This window comes from Brachypodium distachyon, chromosome 2 (assembly GCF_000005505.3).
Source record: "Brachypodium distachyon strain Bd21 chromosome 2, Brachypodium_distachyon_v3.0, whole genome shotgun sequence".
In the NCBI taxonomy this organism is placed as follows: Eukaryota; Viridiplantae; Streptophyta; class Magnoliopsida; order Poales; family Poaceae; genus Brachypodium; species Brachypodium distachyon.
In genome coordinates, this window is record NC_016132.3 from 37,188,344 (window position 1) to 37,211,521 (window position 23,178).

The window sequence follows — 23,178 nt, forward strand, 5'->3', positions numbered from 1 at the left end:
TGCGAAACCTACCTAGCCGGTGGCTCATCCCTAAAAGAGTTACGTGGGCATGACCCAAACATTGGAAGAAGAATCCCAGCATGCCATCAACGTTGAAGTTGACCTGAAGGCATTCCCAATACCTCCGGCTCAAGGGGGCTACTGTTGTAATATAATAAAATTCTTACATGGGCCGACCCATAATGCTACGTGGCAACGACCAAGTTAACAAAGTCCAAGGATCGGTCAATTTGCCAACATGGCATAGTCATGCCAACTAGGCGCCGGTCAAAGAAGTCAACGAGTCAAGCCTCTCATGCCATGGTCAAAGGGGAGGAGGAGCTTGGGTAGGGGCCAAGAAAGGTGTAGAAATGGGGTTTTTGGTCCATGGTGGACTATGGACCAACCCCTACTTTTCCCACTTGGTGCACACAAAAGTTATGGACCAAGAATCACTTTTTACCACTTTGCCCTTACTTTTCTCTCTCCCTCAAGGGTATCCATGGTCTTTTGTCATGCACTCCTAGGCTATAAATAACCCCCATGGAGGACATGTATCATCCACTCTCAATTGGAATAAGATCAAAGGGGAGAGAGCTAGAGCAACCTAAGGAGCCAGCTCTCGAGTGCTTGGGTCGAGCCTAGCCTCGACTCGAAGTAGAGGGATCGGGTTAGAGTCTCGAGGGTATCCCAACCTCGCCACTTGGGAAGACGAGTTCGGCTCAAGTCCGAGGCGGCCCCGAGAGATCTCTCGTCATAGGTGATTTGGGAAGACGAGCTCGGCCCAAACACCCGGCTAACGACCCCCTCGAAGGCTCGCCTAACGTAGGACTAAGTCGTGCCCGTAGGATCGACTGAACCTATCCAAAAAATATCGACGTGTCAACTTGTCCAAGTGTACGGCGACCTTCGCTATAAGGCCAGCGTACACACCCTACATACAATTCTCACACTTGTGACATCGAGCGTTGGCACCCTTACTCCTTTTGTTTTCTAGAACAACAACAGTGGCGCCGACCGTGGGAACCCTTGCCGCAATTGAATATTTAATGCGGCACCAACGAAGCCTACTTCATCGAGTGAACATATATTTTAGAATTGATCTAATGATGCGAACTGAGCCCACTTCAGGTGGTTGGTTCCTTGTGGTGCCACCCAGATTCAAGTCTCCGACTTGACGTGGATGCTCGCATTTTCCTGAAATTTTCAAAAACTAACCGGTGTTGTGCTTTCAGTGAGAGTGACGTACCCGTCAACTACGAGGCGCCTGTGGTGACTTGACTTCGTCAATCTCAAGATGATGTGCCGGACAAGTCTCTCGGAGGTGCTCATAGGGGTAGTGTGTGAGTGTGCGTGCGTACTCGTGAGCGTCTGCATCTGGGTTTCCTAAAAAAATAGAATTGATCTAATGATTTTTATTCATTTATATCTTCTTGTCCGCTTGCTTCTACACGTTAGTACTACTATTTGACAACATAAGTGCAGTGAGTAGAAACGCTGATTTGTCTACACGGCCAATTAATAACACGCATCAATCACCGTCCATCGCGGATTTCCTTGTGGGCGATATGCATGTACGCGTTGACTAGGGCCAGGTTTCCAAACTGGATGGCGTCGTGTGCGTACGTATAACACGCTCGATCATATATAGTGCGCTGGAGGCAGGAGGCTAGCAAATTATTTTATCTTGTCGTTGCTTTTGTTAGGTGGAAATCGAGGGAAAGCAGCAGGCAGGCGGTTAATGTGTACATGTCGCCATTCAATTGCAAATTTGCAGTGACGAGTCGACGACGATCGGGTCTTGTTTTTGACTCGGTGTTCCTTCCCAACACGCACCCGCTGTAGCCGGACACCTTCTTCCCCAACTGCTAAGTCGGCGGGTAAATGTATATAAACACGCCCGGACTGATCCCTTGAGCCATATCAACTCATCTCCACATCAAACCAACATCCAAATTCCAATTCCATATATCTTGCCATTCCGGCCGAGCCCGAGCGAGCTTGCTTGAGCTTGACCCATAAGCTAATTCCCGGAGCTAAAGCTTGACCATGAGGTTGCCGTGGTTTGTTCTTGCGGCGGCAGCGCTCGCCGTGGCCGTGTCTTCGGCGACGGCGTATGCGCCACCGTCCAAGACTTTGAAGGTTGGGTTCTACGAGCACTCGTGCCCGCAGGCGGAGGCCATCGTGCGCGACGCCGTCCGCCGCGGCATCGCCCGTAACCCCGGCTTCGCCCCCGGCCTCATCCGCATGCACTTCCATGACTGCTTCGTCAGGGTAAGCAAAGCAAGCAAGAAGAAGCTTATTAGTTACACTCTATTGCTTTGCTTAATAAATCCAACCTTCCATGCATGTAATATCTGGTCTGACCGTTGATTTTGCCACGTGTGTGTGTATATAGGGCTGCGATGGATCCGTGCTGATCAACTCGACCCCGGGCAACCGGGCGGAGAAGGACTCGGTGGCCAACACCCCGAGCCTTCGAGGCTTCGAGGTGATCGACGACGCCAAAGCCATCCTCGAATCCGTGTGCCCACGCACGGTCTCCTGCGCCGACGTCCTCGCCTTCGCCGCCCGCGACAGCGCCGACCTCGCGGGCGGCATCTCCTACCCACTCCCCTCCGGCCGCCGCGACGGCCGCGTCTCCCTCGAGTCCGAGGTGCTCGACAACAACGTGCCGCCCCCCACAGACGACGTCGCCGCCCTCATCGCCTCCTTCGCGCGCAAGGGGCTCAGCGCCGACGACATGGTCACGCTCTCCGGGGCCCACACCATCGGCCGCTCCCACTGCTCCTCCTTCACGCAGCGGATCCACAACTTCACCGGCGTCCAAGGCCGCACCGACCCTTCCATCGAGCCCGCCTACGCCTCGGACCTCAAACGGAGGTGCCCGCCGGCGACGGATGACCCGAACGACCCCACCGTCGTGCCGCTCGATGTGGTGACGCCGGCGGAGTTCGACAACCAGTACTACAAGAACGTGCTGGCGCACAAGGTGCCGCTGACCTCGGACCAGACGCTGATCACCAGCAAGCGGACTGCCGCGATCGTCGTCTTCCACGCGGCTGTCGAGAAGGCGTGGCGGGCCAAGTTTGCCGTGTCGATGGTCAGGATGGGCAACGTCGGCGTGCTCACCGGCCACCAGGGCGAGATCAGGGAGAAATGCTTCGCCATCAATAGACACTAGTAGTCTTTCCTTCCGTTAATCCAAAATTCAACTCAGATGCGTTAATTGTAGGTCATATACGTGTGTACGTGTACATGTTGGTCCTTAAATTTCTTGCAAGTGATGAATTTGCCGATGTGAATTCTTGTTGTTGTTCGTGTATGTCAAAGAAGAAGGGAGTAATAATTAAGAATGAAACAATATTTTGACGGGAAGAATGAAACATTATTGTGTGTGCATATCAGATCAGGAATTTCTGGTTCTCCTTTAGCAGGAGCGAGCAAATGTGAGATTCTGAGAACATCGTCTAAGGAATAAAAGTAGCTGGGCTTTTGGAACACTGGTTGGGCTTGTAATTTCTAGTACTACCAAAGACTGACTGACGGACTAATCTAGCCCATTCGAGTAATGCGGCCCATAGAGCTGGGCCCTTGAAGTACATCCTCGCTTTGATGGGCTTTCTCACAATGCCAAAACTACCCTTGTTCAAAACACCAGTACGAGGCCTCGGTCTCTTTGCCCTCCCGTTCCCTTTTCTCTGAGAGACTCTTCTTCTCTCGACCAAGCATGGCGGCGCGCACCCGCCGGCGCGGCGATGTCTCGCCCCAGTTGCTGCCTTCTCTCCCCTCTGAATCCCTCCCATAGTCCGCTCCCCCCGGCGCCCGGCCCCTCCGTCGCTCCCTCCCCGTCGCCGCCCCCGAGTCCGTCGCGGCCAGGCCAAGACGCGGGCTCCCTCCGCCGCCCAAGAGCCCGTCGCGGGGCTCCCTCCACCGCCCACGAGCCCATCGCAGCCAGGCCGGCCGTGGGGCACCCGGCTGCTCCGTCCTCTCCCCGACTCGTGAGCTCCCTGCCCGCCCAGTTCGCCCTCTCCTCTTCTGCTCGGCTGCTGATTGCTCTCGGATTTTGCTGTCGAATGCTGCTGAATAGCTGTCAGATTATGTTTTGTTGTCGGCGGCTGAATCTGTCAAATGCCGGAACTGTGGAAAAATTGCCGAAATCTTGTTTAGAAGACGTTGAAATGAAAGACTCCTTTTCAGTGAAGAGGCAGGGGCATATATGTCTTCTTGTGTGGGTGTTAGTGTCACTTAGTGTATAATGGTATCTTGGCTGTTCAAATTTGAACTAAAACCACGACAAGCATTTAGTGACGGAGGGAGTATTTTGGGACTCTCGGTTTTGACTAACGGTATTTTGGCTATTCTCTCTTTGTTCTATACTCCTGCTTTGGTACACTGTGGCGTTAGTTTTCAGCCAGTTAGGTGTCCGAATCATGGCTGTGAGCACACCTTAAGAAAGTACCCCAGTGAATTGTTTTTCTAAAATGTGAATTGTTGAGGAACAGTTTAGGTACTACTCCCTCCGTCCAACAAAAGATGTCTCAAGTTTGTCAAAATTTGAATGTATCTAGACATGACTTAGTATATAGATGCATTCAAATTTAGTCAAAGTTAAGACATGCTTTGTTGGACGGAGGGAGTACATATGGATTTCCTCAAAAGTACTACATATGGATTTGATTCCTTAGTTGCATGCCTTAGGTTGTTGTTTGGAATGGCTGAGAATATTTCCTACCTTTCTTTTCTCTTGCAGATTTTGAAGTACAATTCTTTATCCTGCGCTCCTGAATGTGATGCCTGCGAAGACTGGTATCTAAGTCAGAAATGTTGAATAGAAGATTGGCAGAACATTCATCTTCCATTCACCGAACTCTTCCCTTGATACGACTCAAGGCTATGTCCTCATTCTCGGCTGGTCATGGGCGCCGACCAAAGAAGAAGCTTTATCACCGTGAGCCTGGCCTCGACAAGGCCATGGACCTCCAAAAGAAGCCTGCTCTCCTTCTTCGTCTCCGCGAGCTCATCTTGGCCCAAAAGACAGGTTCGCTGCTGGTACGTGACCTTGAAAAGGAGGTTGGCTTTGTCCAAAAATGGAACTTTGTGTCGCTTATTGAGCGCCACCCCAATATCTTCCGTGTCTCTGGTGGAAGTACGTCACGAGCGCCCATTGCTGTCACGCTTACTGAGAAGGCCAAGATTATTTCCAGTGAAGAGATGCAAGCACAAAAGCTAATGGAGCCAATCTTGGTAAGGAATCTCAGGAAGCTGCTAATGATGTCAATGGACTGCCAGATCCCTTTAGAGAAGATTGAGCTCATCCAATCTGAATTAGGTTTACCTAAGAACTTCAAGAACAACTTTATTCCTAATTACCCTGATTTTTTTTCAATCCGTGATGTGAGAGGATTGGACCATCTGTGTTTGGAGAGTTGGGATTCTTCACTAGCAGTCACAGTGCGAGAAGAAAAATTGAATTTTGATGGCTTTCAGATGGACTACAGAGGAATCCCTAAAGATGGAAATATACTGGGCCCTTTTGCTTTCAAGTTAAAGTATCCAGCAGGATTTAGGCCCAACCGGAAGTACCTTGAGGAGGTGGTCAGGTGGCAGAAGATGGCATTTCCTTCACCTTATTTGAATGCTAGGCGAGTGGAGCCTGCAACTCCACAGGCTAGGAAGCGATCTGTTGCTGTTCTACATGAGATTTTGAGCCTGACAACACAGAAGCGACTGACATCTGATAAGCTAGAAGTCTTCCACAATGAGTACAGGCTGCCATGCAAGCTACTTCTTTGTTTAGTAAAAAATCATGGGATTTTCTACATCACTAACAAGGGAGCAAGAAGCACCGTCTTCCTCAAGGAGGCCTATGATGACACAAACCTTATTGAGAAGTGTCCTCTGTTGAAGTTCCATGATGAGTTTTCATCTTTAATTGGCCGACCATGCTCCGACACAAATAAGCCATTGGCAGCACAGTTTGAGTATTAATTTACAGTTTGTGTGCGATCTGATGTAACTTCCTTAGTTGATGCTCAGCTCTGGTATGTAGGGGATGGTATGTCTTAGTTTCCTCAGACGATTAACTCCAGTAATGTACATTATAATTCCAAAAAAGAAGCTATAGCATCAGTTCGCCTTTATGCTAACATACTTTAATGTTGAGTTGCTTCTCTTACTTGGATGACTTCCTGACCTTTTCTCAGAAGTAATAGAGTCAGATATTCAGTTATCTGAAACTGTATTATTGACTCAATCTCATGTGATTCTCCTTATGGAAGGAGAAGGTCACTTGCTATATTATTCTGCATGGAGAAACGGTGTATTGCTGGAGGTGAAGTGCCTGACAATCTGCAACGTTTTTCGTATGTCTGAACGTAGCAGTACGTGACATGAGTTGTTAATTTTTATTATGGTTCTTGCAGCAGATGAAGTCTGAGCTACAGGAGCTCTCACCAATTTTTAGTACAAGGGCGGTCACATTTCTCAGGTTTTAATAGCGGTTTGCTAGGGATGTATGGGCAGTACTAGATATGCCCATCTACGGATTGGTGAGCGAACAAAATTCTCTGAAAACATCTACAACTGCAATTTTTAATATAGGAGGCTACCTTCTGGCAGTGTAATGGATGACCCTCCCAATGGCTACTGCAAGATCACTTTATTTCTTAAATAATTCTTTCAGAGATTGGCACAAGCTTGGTACAATTTGAGAATCTACTAGGAAGTGTTTGCTAACCACGAATGCCCTGTGTTTTATCCAACTATGTACATGTGCAATTACTTTTCCTTGCCATCGGATAAAAGCATGAACAAACATATACTCTGTATGTTAGTTGCTGATGGTCTTGGTCATTTTTCTAATAGATGTTGATCTCATCGGAAATACTTGCTGTCATGATTCAAGTTATTCTGTTCTTATTATTTTTCTTACAACTCCATCTTCACTATATAGAAATTGTCTGAGAACGGATCTGAGATTGGGATGATGTATTAGGAAAGGTAAATCAGGAATGATATAAGGCTTTCTGTTTTCCAGAAAATATAAGTTTTTGCATAGTTCTTAGATTCAAATGCAATTACTATGCTTTCTCACGGCATATACTACACATTGTCTAGAATGCAAGACTTTGGGATTTTAATGTACCCTTTAGTTCTATTGTATGCTACGGTGCAGGTTCTATATGAGCTCAAGAGATTTCCGAAAATGTGTTTCTGTACGTTTGTTCTTCTTGCCACTACTTTCTTCAGCAGTTTGTTTTCTGTATGACTTGATATGTGCCACTCGTATGTAAATTAAGACTTGGAATGAAAAGGAAGTGTCATTTTATAGCTGGCTAATCTTGCCTCATTTTGTCTTAGACTATCACAGTAAATGCATATGTAAATACCGTTTACATAGATCTTATGACCAATGTTTGTACTTTGTCATTAATTTTATATTTGTTGTTTACTTCCAGCAACTAGAAAGAAATGTAACCAAATAGCAGTGCAGCATCATGAGGAGTCGAGGACAACGGCATGAAGATAGACTTTCAAAGCTGGCCTTTTGTGAGGGCATCTGGATTCTGGACTTGCATTTAACTGAACAATGCTCTGCGTCAGTATTCTCAGCACTGTGGTCCAGTAATATCAACCCTGACCATGCAAAGACTTATCAAGAAGGTTGGTCTCTTTCGCTTCCATGCTCAAAGTACAACCGAATTAATGCATATAAAGCAACTGCGTTGGAGATTGAATATGTTGGTGAATAGCAGAAGCCTATTCTTTTAAAATTCTAATTAAGCACCACATAATCTGGGAATGGAATAGTGTCATATTATCAGACACAGTGATTTACATATCTTGCTCTATTGACTTTCTCTTTGCGCAGCAATTTTGTGGGCCTTACAGAACGGCGTGGAGGAAAGTCAATGATCTACACACGACACAGTTACAACTGTTGTTTGTTCTACACAGTTGACCGGGACTTCACCCTAAGCAGCCGAAAAGGATTCTTCACCAGAATAGAACTTGTGGGCTTGCCCTTATTTGAATTAGCTGTTTGTCTATCCTGAGGCCGGTATAACCCCCAGGGCCCAGCTTGCGGTAGCCGGTAGCATTCTTCTTGAATGCCCTTCAGAAAAATGCACTGGATTGTCAAGTTCACAATTTTTTTTCTCAACCTCGCTTATATCAGTTTGTCAGCGGGTTACTGCATATTCAGTTTGCACTCTAATATAGTTCCTCGGTGTGTTGAGAATAGTAGATTCTGGTTGTTGACTTCTTTGTATTGTGCTGTTAGCCACTTCCTGAGGAGGATGAAAAGGAACTTAGGAAGACTTGGGGAAGAAAAGGTGAGTCCTTGATCAATCAGTGTTGCCTATAGCTTATAAGGTGTCAAGTAATATTGGATAAACTTCCAATTGTGTTTTCTATGCAGTTTGACTACCTCATCATGGGAAAAGTAATGACGAATTTTGGCAGAAGGGATATGGTGTGTCAATCAATATTATTGCAAAGCATAAATTGGTGTTCATGATATATGGTTTGCGCCACTAGAAAGAGAGAAACACAGACATAAATGGGCACGCACTCCTCGTCTGAAGGACAACGTGCAGCTGTGACGAAGAAGATGCAGTACCTAGATTATTCCAGGAAAGGGGAAAGTGTCTGAACACTCGACACATGAATGTGCCATCATTGAGGTGATCAAACTAGCGTGCCCGGGAGGTGATCAAACTAGCGTGCCATGTCGGGCCGGGCCGGCCACAAGGATGGATCCAAATTAAGCCGGCAAGAGAACCTTCACATTGCACTAGACCACATTAATCATTGTTCAATCAAAGGGGAGGAATGGAAGTACATGCTGCGGCTGTGCAATGCAGCGGTCGATCAGAAGCTAATCTGACCCAGACAGAGAGACACTAGAATCCAAAGCTGGAGCACTGCTCTTCCTTCTGTCAGATAGACATTGCATATGCACAAGATTCTCACCTTTCTTTGCTTTGCCCCGTCATAAAGCTGTCAGAGAAGGGAAAGGGGAGAGCTAGCAGAACCTTCGCAGCCCTGACCACAAGAGTATATTTTAAGGCCATGTTCTTCCAATAATTAAGAACATGGGGAGAAAAGGGTAAACAAACATGCTCATTACTCTGATTGGGAGAAAGAAAGAAGAAGATACTGCACCAGTTCTCTTGTGATCCTGTTCAAGTTCTCTGGAGCTAATTAACACGGTCAACCACTGATCCCGATCGATGAAGGTGAACTTTATAGTAAAGAGATTCTCGCCCGGTCAGATCGATCGAGCCCTCCACGATCTACATGGACCATGGAATTAGCCTGGTATCTAATGGAGCCCGGGTCACAGAAATGTCAAGGTTACTTAAGCATGGGATGGATGGATCTTGCATGGTGTGTTGCTAATTGCACAGGCCGCTTGACCCAACACATCACTGCACATGCAAGCATGTTCGACTGTGGCCAGATTAGCTTTAATTTGATGCGCAAAGGGAGACACGGGAGCCAAACATGCTACACTTACGCGTGTTAGCTAGGTAGGTTCTCTGCCAACCCAGACCACATATATACCATGTGTCTCCTCGCATTATGCTCGTGTTTTTTAGGTACGTATATATATTTTTCTTCAGCTCCGAAAGCCTTTCTAATTTCGATGTGTGCTAAGTGCCCCTGAGGCCTTTTTTTTTCGAAAAGGGGAAGTGCCCCTGAGGCCTTATATATATTTTTTCTATTTAGGGGTCTTTTCTGTAAAGTTCCCAGGACATTTCCCTCGTTACTCTCCCTAGCTGACATTTATGTGCGTGTTTGTAGTTTTACTCTGGATGTTGCTGAACGACGAAGATGCGCGGTAAATTAAGAAAGTGAGGCATGTGTGGCGGTTAAACAGTCCCGAGGATCCGGATCTGAAGCCGGCCAGTACCATCAGTGGGACTCTGAACCCGACGAATTTACTCACCGATCCCGAGTATCCGGATCATCAGTTTACTTGCAGCCTCGAGGCCCGTAGGTCGCCAGAGCATACTCGATTTCCCGGCCGTCAAATTATAACTGACGTTGCAGCCGGAGCTTTCATGAGCTGCAGGCCTGCGCTTTACTGAGAAACGCGCTTGCCACACGTTAAACCGCAGTCAATTACTGTAACAATTCTAGTCTGTACTCGATCGATCCCGACCTCGGAACAACAAAAGAAGGAAGGAAAAAAGCCAAGAAACAACACTTGGTAACGTACAGGCGTACAGCTAGCACGCATGTACTAGTAAAATCGTGGCTAATTGGTGTGCTTTGGACCGATGGCAGGTCAACGTCCAAAGGGATCCCCCATTGCCCATGCATCCATGTTCGATCACCTCTTCCCCATTTGATCGATGGACACACTGGCCATGTTCTTCTTTAATCAGTGCTCAGCTGGTCACTCACTCCTCTATATGCATGTCGATCACTAGTACTAGCCGCTAGCTAGCTTCCATTTTCTATCACCCTCGAATCTTAGCTGTACCCACGTATAAATGGCACTGCACTGAACTTTGCTGTTACACACGCATACCGATATATCCTCTGCACAGACCCAGAGGCCGGTAGCACTAACTTCCACAATCCATCCATATCTAGCTCTCTAACTAGCTCTAACTAGCTAGCTTGGTCCGCCGGAGATGGATTCCAGAGGCGGCGTCGGCGATGCTCGTCGTGTCAGCTCAGTGCTGAATGCCATGGTCCTGCTCGCGTGGGCTTGCTCCTTCTTGGGCGGCGCCGACGCCCAGGCCCAGGCCCAGGCCCAAGCAAAGCTGGATGTCGGCTACTACAACGGCAGCTGCCCGGACGCCGAGGACCTGGTCACCACGATCGTCCACGCCTCCATCCGCATGGACCCCGGCAACGGGCCCGGCCTCATCCGCCTCTTCTTCCACGACTGCTTCGTCAGGGTACATTACATTACACACACACACACACACACGCCATTATTGTTAATTTGAGTAACTCCTCAAGTTTCCATTGCTAAGTAGTGCTAACTCGATCTTTGATTCCAGGGCTGCGACGCGTCGGTGCTGCTGGACGACCCGACGGGGAACTCGACGGCGGAGAAAGACGCGCCGCCAAACTTCCCCTCCCTACGAGGCTTCGGCGTGATCGACCGCGCGAAGCGCGTGGTGGAGCGCCGGTGCCCGGGGACCGTCTCCTGCGCCGACATCCTCGCCTTCGCGGCACGTGACGCGTCGCGCATAATGGGGGGCGTCAAGTACTCCGTCCCCGCGGGACGGCTCGACGGCCGGGTCTCCCGGTCCGCCGAAGCGCTCAACAACCTCCCACCCGCGAGCTCCAACATCACGCGGCTCGTCTCCCTCTTCAAGTCCAAGAACCTGACCGCCGACGACATGGTCACGCTGTCCGGGGCGCACTCCATCGGCCGATCCCACTGCTCCTCCTTCACCTCGCGCCTCTACCCGAGGATCGACGCCACGCTGAATGTCACTCTGGGGAAAGCTCTTCGTGCCGGGAAGTGCCCGGCGGCGACGGGGAGGCTGGATAGAGTGGTTCAGTTGGACCATGTCACGCCGTTGATGCTGGACACGCAGTATTATGTCAATGTGGGGAACCATGAGGTGCTCTTCGGGTCCGACCAGGCGCTGACGGACAGGACCGACACGGCGAGGCTCGTCGCGGCGTACGCCGGCAACCGGAAGCTCTGGTCGCGGCGGTTCGGGGAGGCCATGGTGCAGATGGGCTACGCCGACGTGCTCACCGGACCGCCAGGGGAGATCAGGAAAGTCTGCAGCAGAGTCAACTAAAGCTAGCTTAGCTAGTGGAGTAGTACAGCATCAAACACATTTCTTTTGTTTTATTTTTTTCTCTCGATTCAGAGTTCTGTGCATGCATGCACATGTGTACTGATCCGGCCGCTATTAGCTGTACATGATATGATCGATCGCCAGATTCTGCCTTAATTGGCTCCGAGGTGCATGCTACCTAAGGGTAGATCAGTTGTCACATTGTCGGAAAATTCCATTGATTGATTTTGTGGGGCTATACTTGGTTATTAGGAGAGAAATGAATGAATCAAGAATGATAATGAGATCAGTGTATTAATTGGTTGTTTCATAATATTTACTATCGCTACTATTGTGTACAAATAACCTGCAAATCAACGGATGTTGGGTCATCGATTTGTCATTGCAATATAATTCGGACATGAAGTACATAAACCCCTGATTTGCGCAGTTTTACCATATAATACTAAAACATCAATAATGCTATCTCTCAATGTAATTTCGTAGATATAACTAAAGGTTTGATTTTTTCCTTAGATATAACAAAAGGTACGTATAACCTTTTTCTTAGATAACAAAAGGTATAACTTTTTTCTTAATTAGATATACCAAAAAGCAGAACTCTCTGAAAAACAGTCATATAGAATGCACACAACCAAAAGCCTCGTTGATAAGAAGAGAAAGAAGAAAGCGCTAGAGAGCCAGAAAGAACGCTGGAGAGCCAGAAAGCACGAGCATAATGCAGGCCAGGCCAACTTCGAGGAGCCACATGGTATTTGGTATCTGGCCTGGGTTGGCAGAGAATTAACCTATAGCTAACACGCGTGTAGCATGTTTTGCTCCCATGTCCCCTTTACGCACCAAGCTAATTAGGCCAAATTAGAACGTGTGTACATGTGCAGTGATGTGCCCCGTGCAATTAACAACACGCCAAGATTCCCCTGTTTAAGTGCTTAACCTTGACATTTTTCTGCCCGGACTCAATTAAGATACCAGGCTAATTCAATTCCATGGTCCCTGCAGATGCGGGCAGATCGTGGAGAGCTCGATCGATCTCAGTGAGGAACTCTTTACTTATAAAGTTAATTAACTTCATCGGGATCGGCTCCATGGAATGGAAAAAAACTCCGATGTCAGCTGTTGACCGTGCAGGAAGGATCCACCCAACTTTGGACAAGAGAACTGTGGTAGCATCTTCCTTTTCCCCTGTCAGAAACTCTCAAAAGAGCAGTGCTCCAGTTTTGGATTGTCTGTCTGTCTGGGTCAGATGATGAGCTTCTGGCACTTTGATTGACCAATAATGTGGTACAATGTGAAGTGAAGGTTCCCGAGAGCCTGCTTTGGATCCATACTTGTGGCCGGGCCTACAACTCCTTCCATTAACCTCAATGATCGATCGCACATGCATGTATTTTGTATTTATGTGTCGAGTCTCTACTGTACGTGCTCGTGTTCAGAGTTCAGACCACCCCTTTTTTTCTCATCATTCCTGAATCATCTTGGTGCTGCATCTTCTTCGCCACAGCTGTACTTTGTCCTGCTTCGGAGGAGTACATACCCATTTTTATGTCTATGTTTGTTTGTTCTCTCTTTCTGAAATTTCAGAAGTTTCAGTCACTGCAATGTGACTTTTAACCTTTTGTTTAGCAAACACATTAAAATGAGAAGTTCTAACGGGATTTGAACTTTTCGTAAGTTTCTTTTAAATCCAGCTGGCACTGCCATTTAGTTCGTACCAACCTCCGTCCAAGAATAGTAGGCATATTAGCTTTTTTTTAGCCAACGCTTGACCATTAATTACTTTGTAAGTATATGACTGATGTGATCAGAATTATAACCATCAAAAGGTAATTTTCAATACGAATACAATGATAACAATTTTATGTCAAATAACTTATGTATGAATGGAATAATTTCTGGTCAAAGGCTTAGTCAAAGAAAAAATTAATATTGCCTACTATATATTGTTGGATGGAGGTAGTAGGAAATTGAAGGTTTTTATTCTTGAGAATCTTTTCCTACATAGCTCATTTGAATGTTTTATAGCTCATTTGATTTTCAGGATTTAAAATCTGTGCATTTTTGAACAATTTTTTTTTGTGCAAATTCTTGAATTCCTATAGGATTCCACATGCCATGACATGATGACATTCAATTCCTACGTTTTTATTCATCATCTGTTTTGAAATATTGCGAATCAAATAGTCCCTAGTTTGACTAGCGAACCGTATAAAGCAGTCAAAACAGCTACTGGCCAAATGGGTGGTGGTTCTTTGGAAAATAGGGAAAAGCCTCTGAGCATTTAATTTAAATCTGAAGTGTAATAGCTTCTGTACCATTTGGAGAGAAGGATATGAATAACCATGTTGCCATTAAAAATCTTGTGAACAAATACACTTGTTTTCATATAATTTTGATATACTCTCCAAAGATAAGATACAAGAATGGATCTTGAAGCACAATAAATTATACTTCCTCTGTTACATAAAGATTGGCACGACTTTGAACTAGAACAGAACGAGTCGGAGACACATTAGGGTCAAGGATGTCTAGACGGTTCATGGAGAGTAGGAGTATCAACCGAGCCAATTTCTGAATCTCCTCTAGACGACAACAAAGCTAGTAGAGAAGAAGAGAGGGAGTCTCACCAGTTGCCAGTCGGAGCAGATAAGTAGAAGTGTCGGGAAAGAAGGTTGAAGTCCAGTGGGTCGAAAAGAGAGAAAAAAAAAAGAAATATTGAAAGCACGCCAAGACACTTGTATGTTCTAAAATCAAAATTGTGATATTTGTGAGAGAAACATACTCTAGAAGCCGCTCTAACAAATTTGTTGTGTACTACAAAAATCTTAATTACTCAGAGGCACTAATGCAGTCATGCACCTACACACAACTATATAATATGATATAAAATATAACACTTAATCAATAACTTATTATTTGTACAAAATCGACCATGTGCAAAAAAACATCACATTAAATAAATCTTTTATACAAAAAATAAGATTGTCTATTGTGCTAGATAATTCTGATTTTTCAACACACAAAATTATGCAAAAAGTATATATACATACAACTATATAATATGATATACCATGTATAACATGTAATCATCAAATGTAATATTTGTCAAAAATAATCATAATGTGAAAATATTTTTATATATTAAAAAATCTATTTATATATATCAACAAAATTTTATATTAGTTCAACAATAATGTATCAATAAACTAAGCCTCCAACGCCTTCGACACGTTACTTCAAATACTTTACAACAACAATTTCATGGTATAGTGATTTCCTCCCACGTATACTAACATAGCATGGCTAAGCATTCAACTACACACAGCGGCTATTGTAGAGAGATAATGACAAAGATAATCTATACTACTAGGACATCATAGCTAGCATAGATACAATAGTAATCCTATCATTCTACAACAACTCTAATGCAGAGGAATTTAAAATAAGAATAACATGAGCTCATAGTCAAAGTGAATTTGCCTTGGTTAAGGTTGTTGAAGCATTCTTCTTAAACGACACATAATCACTACAATCGCACTCCGTGTGATCTAGTGTAGAGAACGAATAACCAAATATAAATACACCATCCACACAATTCAAATAACTCCAAATATAACTCCAAATGAATCCCAAACACGAGTCAACATGAAATGCAATCAATAACAGTACTAATTTAACATGTAACTAGTACTATTTTAACCCTAAACAAAGTTCCAGGTCCTAGGGCTAAGACTAGAGTGGCTAAATCTGGATTTTAGTCTATAGGAATTCTTATAACTTATATACATTGGTTGTTTGACAAAAGGTGCTCGCCGGAGTATGGAAGGAAAATGGCGAAAAAGTCGTCAGAGGGTTCGATGTGGTCATGGAAGACGTCGAGGGTGACGAGAGGAAGCCAAGGTTGGTCGTGGTGGTCGCCGGGGTGCTCCGAGGCGGTGGTGCGACATGGAGACGGCATCGGCGGTGACGGTTGTCGTTGGAGTCGTCGTTCCGGCGGGATTCGGCGTCGGTGAGGTGGCTAGGGACGTGCACGGCATCGAGGCGGACATCGTGACGCGGCTTTAGGGGTCGGAGTCGTCACTGGACAGCGACGGACGGAGCTCCGGGGCACGGCGTTGGCATGTCCTCGGGGCGACGCGGACAACAACGTAGATGGCTTGCATAACCTTGTCAATGAGGTAGACGCAGGTCATAGGAGTATACCGGTGAAAGCAATTGAAGAACGGAGGTTCGGAGCAATCTCACCTTCAACAATGGTGGCAACGAACGGCGGGGAAGGGCGCCGGAGTACCGGGCTGTACAGAGGTTTAGAGGCAACAATTTCCATATGGGAATGAGAGAAGAGAGGCAAAGGCTCGATGTGACGCGATAGGAATCGACTTTTATAGGCCGAGGAGGGAGCACGGGTCTCCGGCACCGAGGATGCCGAGCAACCCCTTTTTTGGTTCGGTGGAGGGCGAGGTGATCGCTCTGGCGATCGCCGGCGTGGCGATGGACACGAAGTGTAGACACGAGAGTTTACCCAGGTTCGGGCCACCCGGAGGTGTAATATTGAAAGCGAATCATGTGCCCTCGTATGGTTTTTGATGATTCATGAAAAATTGGTTAAGGGACTAATGTGCAAATTGAGTGTTTCAGATGCTTAGTCCCATGGATGAAGAGTTCCGACCGGCGTTGGTGATCCCTCAAAATTGAAGATATGAAGAAGGCTTAAAGCATCAAGGCTTACGGGTAGGCTAAGGATGTTTCCTAGAATTTCTGTGAAGAATTGTCTTCACTTTGAGTATAGGACAAGCCGTACTATTAAGAGGGGTTCTAAGCGGTAAGCTGGTTGTGAAGAATTCATTTTCCTCATGCTCAACTTAGGATAAAAATGGTGTGTCTTCGTTCTGAAGAAAGTTGAGTCTAGGATGCTTCGAGATTCGCTGTCTTCATGTGTGAAGAAGAGCTTGAATGTTCCTGGATCAGTTTCTTCAGACTGAAGACTTGCTTTGTTTTCAAAAGAAGTTTGAATTCAAAATTGTTTGAAAAAATGTGGTGTTGCTTTTTGGTCTGACCAGTCAAACTATTTGTTACGATGACCGTTGGCACTTGAAGAAAAATGTCTTCGGTGGAAGACGGAGACCATAGGTGTCTCGAGACCGGTGGTGTCACAATTCTTCAGTAGGGTCCAACGGTCGGTAACGGCTAGTTTTTTCGGCCCATCTATATAAGCGGCCGACCCCCTCTACCATTAGGTGGAGATCTCGAAAACGATTTTGTGAAGAAAAATCTTAGAGCTAAGCTGAAGAAAATGATTTCTCCCTCCTAGCCGAACGTTGAAGAACTTGTTACTCTTGGTGTTTGGCAGCACCTAGACGGCTAGGCGTCGTTGAAGAGCAATCAAAGTGTGATTTGCCTCAAACAGTCTGTGAAGGCCTGAAGATCGCCTTTGCAAAGAAAGATCTATCACGAGTAACTAGGCGAGACTTTGGTCTTAGCTTAGGAGGATTGAGTGGACTTGTGTGTCTGCGAATCTTGTGTGATTCAACCCCCTCAACGGAGACGTAGGATTGTGCCAACAATCTGAACTTCAGGAAACAAATCATCGTGTCTCTGTGTCCGGGTGATACCTTTCCTCACCTATTTAGACCCCAACATGCGAGAGAACAAGAAGATGTTGCTTCAGCAGAAGGAAGCTCTGCGCAAATTTGCTGCTGATCAGAAAGCCAGAATGGCTAAGGAGTAAGCTGAAAAAGAGCTCCTTTCTAAAGCGATTGAACACCTGACTGAAGAAGAGCTTGAAGCTAGAAAAGCGAAGCTAACTGAAGATGAAGCATTTCTGAAAGAACTGCAAGCTAGCACTATAGCTCGCAAAGAACAGCTGAAGAAATTTCTTGCAGATAAGGAAGAAAGGAAGAAAGCTGAGACAAAAGCCAAAAGGGCTGCTTCAAGAGCTATGAAGAATGTTGCAGTTAAGGCCTCTGCTCTTCAGCTAGCAGTTATTAATGAAGAAGAAGCAGTGTTTTCACCGACCTTTTCTCAGTCAACTCTTCCTACAACTACTTCTGAAGCTGAAGTCACTGGAAGAGGTGAAGAATATCCTCAGTCTGTGTCGCCTTTTGATCCTCAGCCGATCAGTGTGCGAAAAGCTGCTGAAGTTACTCCAGCTCAGAATGAAGAACAGAATGAAGCACATCATGAAGAAGCATCACGTGAAGCTCCTGCTGAAGAAGTTGCACCTGTTTTGCCTTTACTGCAAGCTCCACCTCTTCAAGCTAAAGAAAATGTGATGCAAACTGAAGTCATTCCACCTGTCCGCTCCTCCTCAGCTGCTGTTGCTGATGATGAGGTTGAAGTTGTCAATCCTATTACTTCATCTCACAGGACGGAGAAAAAAAAAAAGAGAGGACCTTCTACCTCTGAAGAGAGGGCCCTGAATAGAAGAATGAAGAAAATCTCCAAAGTGAATCCTGCTGCACTTGTCCCATTTCTGCCTCAATCAGGTGACAGAGTTCCTGCCGACTATCTCAAGTTTTCATTCAAAGAACTCTCAAATCTCAGATTTCCTGAAGTAAATCCTTACAGAGATGAACAAAATGCCGAAGACATTCGCTTCTGGTCCTGTATTCAGCAAGATTTCTATAGTTCAGTATTGATGAAGAAGACTGTGCGCATCTTTGCACACAAAAGGCTAGATGAAAAATGGCTGAGGAGAATCCAATCTTCAACCATGTCATCCACAAGTTCCTCATTGTTGGCTTGTACCAACTAATTTGCTTGAATCAAAATTGGAATGAAGAAGCCATTCTTCAATTTTATGCAACACTTCATCGTATTGAATGCACTCGCAAGGATGGATCTATTGGCTTCAATTTTCACTGGATGACAAACAGAGTGAAGCATGCTTATGGCATAAGGACAGTACGCAGAATTCTGAATTTTCATGGCTTCGACAACTTGCCTTCTCTGTTAGATGAAGACATTGCTTCTGATGAAGACTTGAAGGTCTTGTATGAAGAAGGCTTCACTGGTACCATTGGTGGCTTGGAAGGTTTAAACTTTGAAGCATCTTGCATTAACACCATTTTTCGCCACACTATTTCACCACCAAGAGTTTCTTCAAACTCTCTTCAAGGGTATCATAGCAACCTGCTGCTCTCTGTGTATCTTGAGCAAGAAAAGGACTATGCTGAATTCATTCTTGAAAAGATTGTTGGTGCTACTGCCCACAAGTTCAGCCCACTTCCTTTTGCTCATTTGGTTCAACAGCTCATAAATGTTTACACATAGCAGAAATTTGTTGAAGAAAGTGTTCATTCAAGCTTCAAACTTCAACCTCCCTCTGCTCCATCTACTCACGCTACTGATTCAAAGGAGTCTTCACCGCATCATGTCAACCAGAATCTTCCTCTCAAAGGAATTATTCGTAAGCCTCTGGACACCAATACGAATTCCTCTGCCTTTGAAGATTCATTGAAGACCCATTTGATTCTCCTGGAGAAGAAATTTGATGAAGCTGAGAAGTTAAGGTTGGAACGAGAATAGAAGATAGAAGAAGATCGTTGTGCTTCAGAAAAGAGAATTGAAGACATTCTTTAGTTGGTTCTTCAAAAGCTTTCTCAAGTTGTACCAGCTGAAGCCCCTGCACCTTCTGATGTATCTCCTAAAGCAACCCTGCAAGTCTCTGATGACTATTCTCCCGAAGATGTTGAAGACACTGCAGCGGCTTCTACTCCACTGCTGGCTTCACCTGCAGTTGCGTCTTCATCTCCGCCTCAAGCTTAGTGCCTTTTCCCTTTTCGGTGTCTTGATGCCAAAGGGGGAGAAGATTTAGGGGGAGTTTTGGGTTAGTTTCAAGGGCAGTTCTTCAAGGGGTTTTCTCGTTCGTTCTTTTTGAAGACTTTCGTTCCGTGTCTGAAGACTTTGAAGTATTTTGTGTGACTTAAACTTAACATTGCCTCTTGCATGAGGATTCTGGATGCCTGTAATCAGTATCATTCTTCATGCATTTTAGTTCCTCATGCATCATATGTCACTGTGCATCTGTTTTACTTCATTACCTATTATTTGAACACGATGCACACCCTTGGATTCTAAGTTATGTGAAGAATTCCTCACAATCCTCAATCTGAGTACTTGCATTCAAACGCAACTTTAAATAGTACACACATTCAGGGGGAGTCTTCATATAGCTTGGAACCCTAAAACTTACACTCTTCATTATTCATCTGTGAAGCTTTAACCAAGTGTTGTCATCAATCACCAAAAAGGGGGAGATTGAAAGCGAATCATGTGCCTCCGTATGGGTTTTGATGATTCATGAAAAATTGGTTAAGGGACTAATGTGCAAATTGAGTGTTCCAGATGCTTAGTCCCATGAATGAAGAGTTCCAACCGGTGTTGGTGATCCCTCAAAATTGAAAATAGGAAGAAGGCTTGAAGCATCAAGCTTTACGGGTAGGCTAAGGATGTTTCCTAGAATTTCTGTGAAGAATTGTCTTCACTTTGAGTATAGGACAAGCTGTACTATTAAGAGGGGTTTCAAGCGGTAAGCTGGTTGTGAAGAATTCATTTTCCTCAATGCTCAACTTAGGATAAAAATGGTGTGTCTTCGTTCCAAAGAAAATTGAGTCTAGGATGCTTCGAGATTCGTTGTCTTCATGTGTGAAGAAGAGCTCGAATGTTCCTGGATCAGTTTCTTCATACTGAAGACTTGCTTTGTTTTCAAAAGGAGTTTGAATTCAAATTGTTTGAAAAAACGTGGTGTTGCTTTTTAGTCTGACCAGTCAAACTATTTGTTACGATGACCGTTGGCACTTGAAGAAAAATGTCTTTGGTGGAAGACGGAGACTGTAGGTGTCTCGAGACCGGTGGTGTTACAATTCTTCAGTGGGGTCCAACGGTCGGTAACGGCTAGTTTTTTCAGCCCATCTATATAAGCGGCCGACCCCCTCTACCATTCGATGGAGATCTCGAAAACGATTTTGTGAAGAAAAATCTTAGAGCTAAGCTGAGCTGAAGAAAATGATCTCTCCCTCCTAGCTGAACGTTGAAGAACTTGTTACTCTTGGTGTTTGGCAGCACCTAGACGGCTAGGTGTCGTTGAAGAGCAATCAAAGTGTGATTTGCCTCAAACAGTCTGTGAAGGCCGAAAGATCGCCTCTGCAAAGAAAGATCTATCACGAGTAACTGGGCGAGACTTTGGTCTTAGCTCAAAAGGATTGGGTGGACTTGTGTGTCCGCGAATCTTGTGTGATTCAACCCCCTCAACAGAGACGTAAGATTGTGCCAACAATCTGAACTTCGGGAAACAAATCATCGTGTCTCTGTGTCCGGGTGATACCTTTCCTCACCTATTTATCTTCAGTCTTCATTAACTGTTTGCTTCAGTTTGAACTGTTCTGAACTGTCTTCAGTTACTATTTTTCTTCAATGTATTCCGCCGCTGTAACTCTGCTAAGACTCAGAATTGCTTTATGTCTTCAGTTGTTTCATCATATTTGAAAAATCTGTTTTAATTTGAAGTAAAATTTGATAATCTTCAATTCACCCCCCCCCCTCTTGAAGACATTCTCGATCTTTCAAATACCCTACGTCATGCTTGAGAGTTGTATTTCTTAGTATGAATGTTACAGGTTGCCAAGGAGCTCCCGGGCTTTGCTACTTGTCCCTCTAAGGGCTTGACTACTTGGGTGAATCCTGAACTGGACGGAACCGAACCTTTTGACCGGTGGCATCGGTCCTCCTTTTATAGACAAGGGGATACCACAGGTGCCTATGCATGCAGCGTGACACGTTTTCCAGACGCGTGTCACAGCCACATGAGGTACAACTTTGGTCATCCATGCTGGACGCCGTGCAGCGCCCGGTTCATTATACACAGTAGAAAAAATGGTTCGTAGGGTAGTCGCCCTAGGCCTGCTGATAAGACTCCTGTCAGTGCATTAAATGCACTGCGCCCGTCGTCTCATCCTGTCTTCACTGTTCTTGTGGGCCCCGCCTGCATGCCCGAGCGCGGGAAGCTGAAGGAACGCTTCCCGGGACCGGGGTTCCCAGGGGCTTCTTGTACTCGGCCCTTAGCTTCGCCTTCACTAAGGGTCGTCTCCTCGAGGCAGGACTCCCGGACTCATCGCTTCCCGGGAGGTCTTCCTGACTGGGCTTCGTCACTGGCGACCCACGCGTCCCGTATCAGTGTGACCCCGTGGGCCACTGGTACGACCGGTACCGACGGCCGGAATTAAGGGCGTTAGCCATTGATGATGATTGGAGGCTTTTTTAAAGAAATGTCGGAAAACATTTATAATCGATTCAAAAATTCGAACGATGCTCTCAATTGGTTATAGCATCCAAATTGGGAATTGGGTATATCATAAACCCTTTATTCGGTTCTCCAAAAGGAATAGGATTCATTCAGTCTCTTGAGGTCCTATGTAATAAAATAACATGCCAAATGGATCCGAATTAAATACTTTTAACTTGTATAAATTGTGCAACCACGTAGCTGGATAGTCATATTAATCCGCTCTTTTGTTTTCAAAAATTCAAACATGGCGAGAAAAATTCAAACAAGTCATGAAAATTTTAAATTCTTCACAAACTCTCAACCAAAATATTGAAAATTGCAATGATTCAAATAAGATATTTATTACCTCCGATTCTAAATTGTTGTCGAAATATTACATGTATCTAGATGCCTTTTAAGAATAGATACATCCATATTTGGGCAAATTTGAGTCAAGAATTTAGAATCAGAGGGAGTATTAGATAACATTCTAAAATGGAAAATTTTTGGGATGTTACAGCTTCGCTACTGATCGGAGAGGATGGAAGGCTCAGCGTGGTGCTCGACGGTTACATCGTCGGCTATACTCTCGACCCCGCCCACCGTCGGCCAAGAGTTACCTCGCACGCTACCTCTTCGTCACAGGACCCGCACCACCGGCCAAGCTGCTGAGGGTGCATAGGCACACCGATCTCGTCGAGAGCAGCGTCAACTTCGAAATCTTTGGCGTGGAGGAGGTCAGTGGCCGCCGCCGCCGCCGCGGGGCATGGCGCAAACTCCCATGTCTTCGCGGTTGCGGCATCTTCCTCGAGCGAGGGTGCTCCTCCGTCATCCTCACCAGCCAGGACACCCCAGCCTTCCTCTATTTCTATGACAAGAGCCAGTCCCACAACGGTAAGTTCCCCTCGTCCGACACGGGACGCTACCGCTACGCTTTTGACACCAACCTGCCCACCGCCGTCGAGCGCCTGCTTCCACGCCGCCGGACTCCTTCCTCCTCACCCTCGATCTGGTTCTAGGCTTCTCACCGACCGCGCACGAAAGATGTTCCACGAATTGCTTGCCCTAGGAATCATGTCTCCGATGACATGCAATGTGTAGTCCCAGCCAGTGCATCTTACTTCTGCCTTGACTTAACTGCAACGATATGAC

At 45.7% G+C, this 23,178-nt stretch overlaps 3 protein-coding genes across 3 annotated transcripts; all 3 read left to right on the top strand.

The window, feature by feature from the left end:
• Positions 1 to 1,890: 1,890 nt before the first annotated feature.
• LOC100843052 (peroxidase 5) lies at positions 1,891 to 3,365 on the top strand. The gene is made up of 2 exons (XM_003568943.4): positions 1,891 to 2,253; positions 2,378 to 3,365. Exons 1-2 carry the CDS (start codon positions 2,029 to 2,031, stop codon positions 3,161 to 3,163), a joined length of 1,011 nt encoding a protein of 336 aa, XP_003568991.1. The 5' UTR covers positions 1,891 to 2,028; the 3' UTR covers positions 3,164 to 3,365.
• A 287-nt stretch (positions 3,366 to 3,652) lies between these two features.
• On the top strand, positions 3,653 to 6,235 carry LOC100843355 (protein WHAT'S THIS FACTOR 1 homolog). The gene is made up of 2 exons (XM_010233456.3): positions 3,653 to 3,980; positions 4,733 to 6,235. Exon 2 carries the CDS (start codon positions 4,804 to 4,806, stop codon positions 5,968 to 5,970), a length of 1,167 nt encoding a protein of 388 aa, XP_010231758.1. The 5' UTR covers positions 3,653 to 3,980; positions 4,733 to 4,803; the 3' UTR covers positions 5,971 to 6,235.
• Positions 6,236 to 10,359: 4,124 nt separating this feature from the next.
• LOC100843658 (peroxidase 5) lies at positions 10,360 to 12,060 on the top strand. The gene is made up of 2 exons (XM_003568945.4): positions 10,360 to 10,898; positions 11,004 to 12,060. Exons 1-2 carry the CDS (start codon positions 10,629 to 10,631, stop codon positions 11,760 to 11,762), a joined length of 1,029 nt encoding a protein of 342 aa, XP_003568993.1. The 5' UTR covers positions 10,360 to 10,628; the 3' UTR covers positions 11,763 to 12,060.
• Positions 12,061 to 23,178: the final 11,118 nt, after the last annotated feature.